Genomic DNA, 10,942 nt, shown 5'->3' on the forward strand with positions numbered 1-10,942 from the left:
ATTTTCTTCTGCTCTCTCGGTCTTATATCTGGTTATCCAAGTTCCTTTCTTTTGATAGTTTTGGGTTTTGCCTTCCACTTTCTCCCTAGTGACCCTTGGCCATCCTTTTATATGAGGAGTGAGACATTGAAAGCAGATTAGGTCAGGTTTATTGATTTACTGGCCTCAATGTACAAGAAATGCAGAAGGGGCCAGTAGTTTCACTAGAAGATGCTAAAATGCCAGTCTCTATAGGTCTTCCCTCTTTTTTTTTTTTTTTTTTTTAAGGTTTCTACCGTAGGGTGCGTATACTCAATCTGAGAGAAACAGAGAGAAGGACAGTGAGAAATCACCTCCCAGAGGAGATGGCTACAACACAATTCCTTTTCTTTCATTCTTCTCTCAGGGTTTTGGGCACATACACACACGCACAGCCCCACCCCTCGTGAGATTTTCAAGCCACTGTGTCTAGGACTCAAACCATGGTTGACCATGTGGGAGTTGAGCACCGTGACCACTATACTACCTACTGGCCTCTGTGTATGTCTTTTCTCTCTGACTGATTACTTTTCCCAAAGAGGACTCTCTTAGACTCCTGCCTGGTTTCCTACACACTGCGAAGGGGCTGTGGTAAGGCGTGTGAGAGGTTCTCTCAGTCAGAATAAAGACTTTTGGTTAATTCCATTATGTTCAGTACAGTACCTCAGTCCTACATCTGACATCCCTGAGCATAAACCTCTAATTTAACATCACCAGAGAAAAATGGAAGAAGTTCAGCCAGGAGAGAGGAGGCAATGAGAGGGGGGAGTCTGCTTGCTGCCTGGACTCAGAGAAAAGATGGGAGGGAGGTTGCCTTCCACCTCTGTTTGTAGCTCTATCCACTCCTGCCTTCCAAGGCACCTGAGGCTCCAGTCCCGAAGCCTTTTCAAGGTTCTTAGTGATGTATGTGGTCGGCAGTCCCTCTGAGGGACACAGCCTTTCCTCTGAGTTGGCTTGGCTCTTCCAGGTGCTTTCTGTCCTTCAAAGCTTTGCCGACATCTGTTATCTACTTCACCTCCATCTCTTCTTTCTTTCCTTGTGGATGTATGCTTTTTAAAAACCCCTTTACTCTTGTCTTAGTTTACTTTGTGAGAGAGCATAGATAAATGTATGTGCCTAATTTCGAGTGGCAGCTCTGGATCTGAGCTTTCTTATATCTAAAATGAGAGGATTAGACCAGATTATCTCTCAGTTTCTATGACTCTTACATTCTATGGATCCATTCCTGTACATAGGTGCTATATCATATGAGACCGACTCTAAGCCAACAACAGGGAGATTATAGAACATGAACTCTCAAGAGAAGTTCCGTCTTAGATGTGGGGGCTGGAAAGTTGCTTGTGAACTGGATAAAAGGGAAGAAGAGGAAGGGAACAGCCTCAGTGAATATATAGAATATATAAAATGACTGGAACCACTGATAAGAAAGGTACATAATGAGAAGTAACAAGAAATTAACTTGAGTATTCACCTGGAGTATGTTGACTACTGTATAAGGGTTTCAAAGGCTGAAATGTTTCCCCCTGTAGTGCTGGTGGGCCTGCAGGTCTGTGTGGCACCGTGGCCATGGGTCTCTGTTCCGCAGGATGGCATTTGTTAAAGTTGTCAAGAGTAAGGCCTACTTAAAGAGATACCAAATGAAATGTAGAAGACAAAGAGAGAGTAAAACTGATTACTATGCTCAGAAATGCTTGGTGGGAACCAGCAGTTAGCGTAATGGCTATGTCGCTGGACTCCCACATAGTCGACTGCGGTTCGTGTCCCGGACCCGGTGGCTTAAAACTCACGCCGGGCGCGTGTGCATGCATGCCCAAGATCCCGAGAGGAGAATGGAGGAGAAGGGATTGCGGCGTGACCATCCCCTCTGGGGGGTGATTTCTCGCTTTCTGTCTCTATGTCTCTGTCTGTCTGGCGAGTGCACGCGCTCTACAATGAAAATCTCTCAAAAAAAATAAAATAAAATAAAAAAAGAAATGCTTGGTGATCTAGGGTAAAAATAAGTACAACCACCTAAATACGGGATGATAGTTGGTGTAACTTACAGAGATATCGTTTATCAGATTGCTTATGCCCGTATAGAAGGGGATATGATAGTCTGTGCAGCTTATTCACCCAAACTACCAAAATAACAGTGTGAAGGGTGGCCTGATAAGACATGCTGCAGCGTATTGTACTGGCCTGCTGCTGACCCACAGGCTTCTTGATAGGTGGCATAGACAAGATCTGTGAAGTCCAAATGCAATGTTGAAAGCATCCACGGTCAACCTGGTGTCTTCACCGGCTATTTGGATGAAGGCCTTATCTGAACTATCATTGGCAATAAAGTTTTGAGGGCCCTGAAGGGAGCAGTGGATGAAGGCTTATCTATCCCTCACAGTACCAAACGATTCCCCGGTTATGATTCTGAAAGCAAGGACTTTAATGCAAAAGTCCATTGGAAACATCATGGGCCAGAACATCGTAGACTATATGCATTACCTAATGGAAGAAGATGAAGTCGCTTACAAGAAACAATTCTCTCATACATAAAAACAATGTAACTCCAGACATGATGGAAGAGATGCGTAAGAAAGCTCACACTGTTGTACGAGAGAACCCAGTCTAAGAAGCCCAAGAAAGAAGTTAAAAAGAAGAGGGGTATCATCCCCAAATGTCCCTTGCCCAGAAGAAAGGTCAGGTAGCTCAGAAGAAGGCATGCTTCCTAGAGCTCAGGAGCAGGCTGTTGAGAGCTAAACCGGACACTTTTCTGTGAAGATATTCCAAATAAAGGCAATAACAACAAAGCAGAAAAAAATGGCTGAAATTTAAACTTCATTGCAATAAAATATAGTATAATGTTGCTACCAAATAGTACTTCGTTTTTCTTATAACTTTTGCATAATTCTTGTCATATAGTTTCTCTTTATAGTGCATTGAGGAAAATCACCCTCGTTTCTTTCTTATAAAGAAAAACTTAAAGTGCAATGATATTATTATTTATTATTATTTTTAAAATTTGGTAGAGGGCATGTGTGCTCATCAGTGAGAGGCAGAGAAAGAGAGAAAGGGAAAGTGAGAAAGCACCCCTCCCCAGGACGGATGGCCATCCTGAATCCCTTCTCCTCCGTTTTCCTCTCAGGATTTTGGGCACTTATGCCCCAAAATACCTTGGATGTTTTTCAGACTGTTGAGTCTGGGACTTGAACCACATGGTTGGTCTCCAACTGCCTTAACCAGCACACCACTGGCAGGCCCTACAATGATGTTACTTTGTGAACTAATGCTGTATATTTTGGAGGTAAAGTATAGTTTTGATGTCATTATAATGCCTTTTATTTTTCTTATAGGTTTTATTGTTATATGCATATAATACAAAACCCCTGAAGATTACAGATGTTAAATATTCTAGTTACAGTTTATGTGCTGGCTCCTTCTGGATTCCACTGGACAGGTAAGTCTTAAGGTGGATCATCCACAGCTCTCTAAATATCATTGTTCTTATTTCTTATGAGAACAGATGGTTTCAGTGATGTGTAAGATAAAGCACAGGAGACCTTTTAAAAAGCATTTTTTCAGAATAATTTTTCTTCTGTGTAGAGGAGTATGATATGCAATGGTTAAGAGCTTGAACTCTGAATTCAGCCTGCTTTGGTTCAAGTGCCAGGTGCGTTCCTGTCTTCACAACCTTAAGCAGTTTATTAACTTCTCCATGTTTCGATTTTCTCACCCATAAAAAGGGAATAATAATACTAGTAGGATTGCTGGAGCAATAATTCATGACACCTGATAGGGATTAAGGAGCATTACATGCACGTTGCCGTACTATTATTTTCCTATAATTTGGATTTTTAAAATGTTTTTGTTTGTTTGTTTGTTGCTATAAGGTGTGTGTGCTGACTGAAGAAAAACAGGGAAAGTGAGAATTCACCCTTCAGGGGAGATGGCCTCGCCACAATCCCTTCTCCTCCATTCTCCTCTCAGGATTTTGGGCACACATGCACATGTGCCCAGAGTGATTTTTCTTTCTTTCTTTCCATTTTTTTTTAAAGAGAGATTTTTGCTATAGGGTGTGTGTGCTTGTCAGAGAGACAGAAAGTGAGAAATCACCTCCCAAGGGGGATGGCCATGCCACAATCCCTTCTCCTCCAGTCTCCTCTCAGGATTGGATTTTGAGCACACACACACATGTGTCTGGCATGAGTTTCAAGCTTCTGGGTCCAGGACTGGAACCATCGTTGGCCATGTGGGAGTCTAACTACATAACCATTATGCCATTTGCTGGTCCTGCCCAGAGTGCTTTTCAAGCTGCCAGTCGGCCACATGGGATTCCAGTGCCTTAACCACTATGCTACCTGCTGGCCCCATTTTGGGTATGTTTTTAAAATAACAGGCTTGCTAAAACTAAGGCCAAACTCCACCACCTCTGGGGCTTACCTTTCCCTCTGTATCCAGTCCTGTTTTATTTTGTTCCCAAAGTCAAAAGTCTCTGCCTTAGCCTGCTTGTGTTCCTTCCTCTCCACACAATAGAACATTCTTCCACTCATGCCTGCTTTCTCTCTTTCCCCATTTCACTTTCTCAAAACTTTGTGTTCTTTATGTTTTATTACTTAGGTTATTTTTGACTCCATTGCTTGTTACCTTTCCGACCTCGGTCTCCATTTCCTCCACCTGTTCTGCCTGCCTTTCAAGGTTATTGTTAGGATCATGCCAGAAAGTGTCTGAACATGCTTGAAAACACCTGTGTCTGCCAGTGTCAGCTCTTTGTCTTGCTAGGCACTTAGTAAGTGCTTGGCCTACAGAGGATTGATGCTTCTCTGTCCTGCCCTGGGGAGTCTTGTTCACACTCCGTGATTTTCATTTTGAATGACTTTTTGGCCTCACCATGAAAGAGAATAAAACAAGAGCTATTTCAAGGGTTGGCATACTTTCAATTATTCAGTCATTTTTTTTTCTTTTAAGCAAAATGGCAGAAAACCTAGGTGTACAGGTTGTATACCTTTAACAAAATTAGGAAATTATGCACTTGCCTTATAAATCCAGAAATATGCAGAATTTTTTTTTCAGAAACACAGGATAAAAGCGATTCTGATTTCTGCCCATTAGGAACTCATAAAACTGGCAGCTCCCCCCTTTTTTAAAAATTGTCAGAGAGTGAGTATGCTCCTTAGAGAGAAACAAACAGAGGGAAAAAGCACCCCACAAGGGAGCATAGTCACACCACAAACCCTTTTCCATTTCTCCATCCTCTTGGGATTTGGGACATGCATGCAGTTATGCCCAGCATATTTTCTAAGCCACATAGGCCCAGATTTAAATCACAGTGGGCCCTGTGAGATCTGACTATAGACCACTAGGCTATAGGACTGGCCTGCCAGAAGTTTTTTTATGACAAAAATTTCTTAATTTTGGTGTGTTTATAATCAACAGTGAGGTTACAAAAACTAGGGACATGCCCCTGCCACTGGAGCTCTCAGAGAAGACAGTGCCTGATAATCTTTCATCTGACCCATCATGGTGGCACTGTGGAAATGGACTACTTCTCTCTCCCCAGTCCCTGTGTTCTTACGAGAGTTAAGATCAATATTTGGGCACTTGATCTTGATCATCTTTTAGAAGGCAAGGAGTAGTAAAATTGTTCAGAAAAAATAGGCCAGGCAAGAAGAAACTTAACTAATCTGTCAGCTGGGTGCCTCCTCTTATTGTTTACTTTCTCATCTTAGAATTAAGTTCTCATAAGGAAAAAATACACATATTTTTAATAATTATTTTATTTACATTTATTTATTTATTTAAAATTTGGCCACAGGAGGACAGAATGAGAAAGAGAGAGAGAAAGTGAGAAAGTAAGTTACAATGTCTGGCCGACTTCAACCACGGTCAGTCAAGTGGGAGTCCAGTGCCCTTAACCACCATGCCATTTTTTGGAGAGGTTTTTAGCTATAGAGTGTGTGTGCTTGCCAGAAAGACAGAGAGAGAGAGAGAGAGAGAGAGAGAGAGAGAGAGAAGGAAAGCGAGAAATCACACCCCCCACCCCGGGAGGGATGGCCATGTCGCAATCCCTTCTCCTCCATTCTCCTCTCAGCATCTTGGGCATGCACGCACACGCACTTGGCGTGAGTTTAAGCTACTGGGTCCAGGACTCAAACTGCGGTCGACTACATGGGAGCCCAGCGACATAGCTATTACACTAACTGCTGGTCCCAGAAAATGTATTTTAATCCTTGGAATTATTGTTAAAATAACACAGGAAAAGATAGTATTCTCAACAAACACACATGAAGGCTTCTGTGTTCAATCAAAATGTTAGTCGTCCCATTGTGGCCATGGTTGAGTTCTCAGCCCACTGTCTCTGCCCTGAAATATCCTATCATCCAAGTTTCTGCTTCTAGTTGGGCCCTGCTTCCAGGTCATGGCAGAATGGGTGAGAGAGTACCCAGGAATCAATAAATGAGAGCAGAGGCTGTAGGAAACTGCTCTGGCCTAAACAAGATGGTGGATGCTTGTTTGTCATGCCAAGGTAGAAGGTCAAGGTAGGCCAGGTGTTGAGCTAGAGGGAAGATATGCAGAAGTACAGAGGAGAGAGGGAAGTCAAAACCATGACAGGCATGCGAACAAAGGAAGGGAGCAAATTATATGGCAAGTGAGGCTGAATACTGAGACTAGGGGTCACCTGATGTCGTCCTCGCTCAGGGACCCAGCCTGCTTTGCTTCATCCCAGGCTGCTCTTTGTGGAACTAGACTGGCAGTGAAAACAGTGATGTTCTGGACATTCACTAATAATCTGCTATCCAAATGTCAAAAAATAGTCTACCTTTGCCACAATCCCAAGTATTATGATAGAAAACTATGTTATTTTTGGAAAAAATTACAATTATTTCTCTAGGTTTTAGAATACCATCTTTCCTTTATTTGGAAAGACATAGTTATGGTATTTCATCCTTAAAAAGTCCTGTGAATTGGATGAAGTGGATTTTATCATTGCAGTTTTGCAGAAGGAAGGAACCTCATGGCTGTGGTCCCATGGCTAGTGTGTGAAGGAACCAGGCGTGGCTCACCATGTCTTTTGAGTTCTAATCCTGTTCTCTCTTCAATGCATCAGGCAGGTTTTCCAGAATTTTTGGAGATGACCCAATTTTAAAGGGTTAAGTTTCCAGATAAACTTTTAACAACAGATCTTTTATCAACTGTTGCTTTTTAAATAGGAACATTTCTAAAACATAATATATAAATTTAAATCCTTTCATATTTTATTAAAGATACTATTTACCTAATTGGTGAGAACCATCATTAGGGTACATCAAGTATTACTCTGTACAGGAGATGAAGATGCTGTGGAAAATTGTAGGACTGACATTCTTGCATATGTTCCTGACGTTGGCTTGCTCTTTAGACTCTCTATTTCTTATGTTCTTTCATTACTTCTTTTCTCTTATGACTGAATCTCAGTATGACTCTCACTTAACCTCCCAAGTACCTGGGACCACAGATATTCACTACTGTGCCTGGCCTAGAGTCTAACCTGGATATCCCCTATTTGGCCTCAGTCTACCCAACAAGAGTATCAGCCAGGCATGCTAACATGACTGGGCCATATGCACTTCTTTTTAAAAAAATGTTCCTCCTTCTTTGGATAGAGAGATGCATGCATGCACGCACACACACACACACACACACACACACACACACGTATGTGCAGTATGGGGCTACTGAGGTCCATACAGGTGACTGTTTGCCTCCTTCAGCTGTAAGCCTTCCACCTCCTGCCTCCTCTCCACTGACTGCTCTCTGTCTTCAGGCACCCATACTGTTCACTGCCCCATGGCCCCTGAAACGTTCTGTTATCAGCATCACTGTCCCTGTGTCCTCTGCCCTCTTTGGATTTTGCATTATTTTTTTTAGAGATATTTTTTTTCTATAGGGCACATGTGCTCGCTGGAGAAATAGAGAGATAGAAAACAAGAAATCACTAACCAGAGGGGATGGTCACATCGCAATCCCTTCTTCTCCACTTTCCTCTTGGGATTTTGGGTAAACACACACACACACACACACACACACACACACACACACACGCCTGGTATGTTTTGGGCACACACACACACACACATGCACCTGGTATGTTTCAAGTGTCCAGGTCTAGGACTCAAACCACAGTAGGCCATGTGGGAATCCAATGATGTAACCATTATGCCATCTTCTGACCCCAGAATTTTGCGTTTTCTTTTGTCTTGAGTCTTATTCCACCTCCTTGTCTTCCTTCTCCGATATGCTGAACTGTTACGGGCTCATTGTTTGGCTGTTTAGACATATTGCTAACATTGTAATTCTTCCCTTCAGCTTAGCCAGACAATCTAGCATAGTATTAAGATTTGCAATGTAAGGATTAATCTTTTATTATTGTCTGTAGTTTCTTTGCCCATGTAGATATTTATTTTCCTTATCTTCATCTGCAGTAATATTTTGAATCTGCACTTTTCTTTCTGTATGCTTTTGCCAATTTCTTTTCTTTCTTTTTTATTTTTCAGAGAGAGATTTTTGCTATAATGCATGTGTGCTTGCCATAGAGACATAAAGTGAGAAATCATCTCTCAGGGGTGATGGCCATGCTGCAATCCCATCTCCATTCTCCTCTCAGAATTTTGGGTACGCATGCATACATGCCCGGGGTGAGTTTAAGCCACCGGGTCCAGGACTCAAACTGCGGTCAACTATGTGGGAGTCCAGTGACATAACCATTATCCCATTGCTGGTCCCATATGTGCAAATTTCTACTTATATATCTACCTGAGTGTATAAGAAGATCATACACTGATAGTTAGGACTGTGCCTGTTTGCTCATATATTTTGAAAGAAGGAATGATTGATTGAATGGTGTTTGGCGGTGTCAGAAATTCTATTTTTAAGAAACCAAGACTGACTTTATACATTTTCTTGTTTCTGAGTATAAACAACTGCCTTTCTTAATTTTCAAGTAAAATACATGTATATTTATTATTTGCAGAGTTATTTCAATTCATGAGAAGCTATCTAATCTTGCACAAATAGCTGAAATATCATTGCCAGCAGTTCCTGAAATTACTTCACATGAAAATGTATCTGATATAGAAGAAATGGAAGAGAAAACAGTTGATACAGAAATGGAAGTAAGTTATGAAATAATGGAAAATGACATTGCTATTGCAGGACAGTTGTCATTACACATAATTATTTAAATGCTTTTTACGCCATCAATGTAGTACTCTGTAACTAAACTTGAATTTTGTGACTCTTCTGCCTTCTGCTTTCTGTTTCGAGTATCAAATATGACCCAACTTTTGACACTTATGTTTCCTTCAAATTTCTTCTAAGCATACCAATTATAAGCATCTGATGGTGAATGAAAATAACGTCAGCCTAGAGAACTTATTCAGATATAATTGTGAATTTCAAGAAATAATGCTGTTGGGAACCAGCAGTTAGCGTAATGGCTATGTCGCTGGACTCCCACGTAGTCGACCGCGGTTCGCGTCCCGGACCCGGTGGCTTGAAACTCACGCCGGGCGCATGTGCGTGTGTGCCCAAGATCCCGAGAGGAGAATGGAGGAGAAGGGATTGCGGCGTGACCATCCCCCCTGGGGGGTGATTTCTCGCTTTCTGTCTCTATGTCTCTCTCTGTCTGTCTGGCGAGCGCACGCGCCCTACAGTGAAAATCTCTCAAAAAAAATAAAAAAGAAAGAAATAATGCTGTTACATTAATATTGTTTTTTTCTTTTGTACTCTGTGCCTATTATATAATCATTTTATTACCCAAGTAATACATGAAGAATAGCTAGAAGATGAAGATGAGAATGGATCATTTCAGACTTTTCCCATGCATATGTGTTTTCTAGTATCTTTCCAGTAAGCTATTTATCTGATTACAGGACTGAGTGGTTTTTGTGGTGACTGATGTTTGAATTTTGGAGGAGAGGATCATTTCTCTTCCCTTCCTGACTTCTGAACCCACTGAGAACTAGGGCACAGGAGACTGACTGACAGAGGTCGAAATATCAGCATCTTTACTGATAAAGCTGATTACAAAATGTGGATTTAAATCTGTGGCCAAATGAGCTTATTGATATTTTAACCTGGATTAGCCAGGTTTGTCCACCTCCACACACAGTCATCTGGCACCCTGTGTCACCAAAATCACTCCACTCCTGTCCCCTGCCAAGCTGACCACAGGAGAAGAGAATAACAGTCCTGCAGGTAGAGGGCCTCCAAAACGTGTCTGCACAGTGTGCCCAGAAGGGGCTGGGACAAGCATGCTCTGCTGCTTTTCCCAAACTCGCCAATCAGATAAGTCATTCCACTCTCCTAGAGGCGACTTAGTGATGGGTTCTAAAGGATCTAGAAGTGTCCCTCCTTCTTCAGGAGTGGAGCAGGAATTCCTTACCCTGTATGGACATGAGAAGGGTCAGAAATGTGCATTCTCCTTTAATTCCCTGTTCTTTAAATTTCTGTTCGTGCATTAACCCAATTTCCTGAGAAATATAATCTGTAGTTATTGTGTTCATCTTAAAAATAGATCTAAAAGACTTTAAAAATGAAAAGGTCAATCTCCCACCCAACTCGTCCTCACTCTGCAGTCCTGCTCTGTAAAACCAAACACTTTCAATGCTATTAGCTGAAGGAGGGTGACAAACAACCTCCACATCTGAGTATGTTGACTGGGGGTCTGCTCCAGTCTTCTCATGCCAGCATCTGGCTGGAGATACATCCATATATGGGACGTTGACCAAATAAGCCACATGCTGTACCAACAATGCCGCTACCTTCTTGGAAGAACACCAAAAATATTGATGAGCAGTGCCGATGGTAGCTGCCCACCATGATTGTTTTTCCCTTGAGCTATCAATTTTAGATCATTTCTATAGATTTTCTGTATGGTTTGTCCTTCTTCTCCCCAACCTCTCCTTCCTCTTTC

General features: G+C 41.9%; 1 protein-coding gene across 1 annotated transcript in view; it reads left to right on the forward strand.

Moving 5' to 3' along the window:
* The window catches only part of CFAP54 (cilia and flagella associated protein 54), a 347,206-nt gene that overhangs the window by 310,553 nt on the left and 25,711 nt on the right, over positions 1 to 10,942 (forward strand). The window contains exons 65-66 of the mRNA XM_014590242.1: positions 3,345 to 3,448; positions 8,999 to 9,140. Coding sequence (XP_014445728.1) covers positions 3,345 to 3,448; positions 8,999 to 9,140 — 246 coding nt within the window. The remainder of the gene's footprint in view (positions 1 to 3,344; positions 3,449 to 8,998; positions 9,141 to 10,942) is intronic.

This window comes from Tupaia chinensis, unplaced genomic scaffold (assembly GCF_000334495.1).
Source record: "Tupaia chinensis unplaced genomic scaffold, TupChi_1.0 Scaffold000423_1, whole genome shotgun sequence".
Classification (NCBI taxonomy): domain Eukaryota; kingdom Metazoa; phylum Chordata; class Mammalia; order Scandentia; family Tupaiidae; genus Tupaia; species Tupaia belangeri.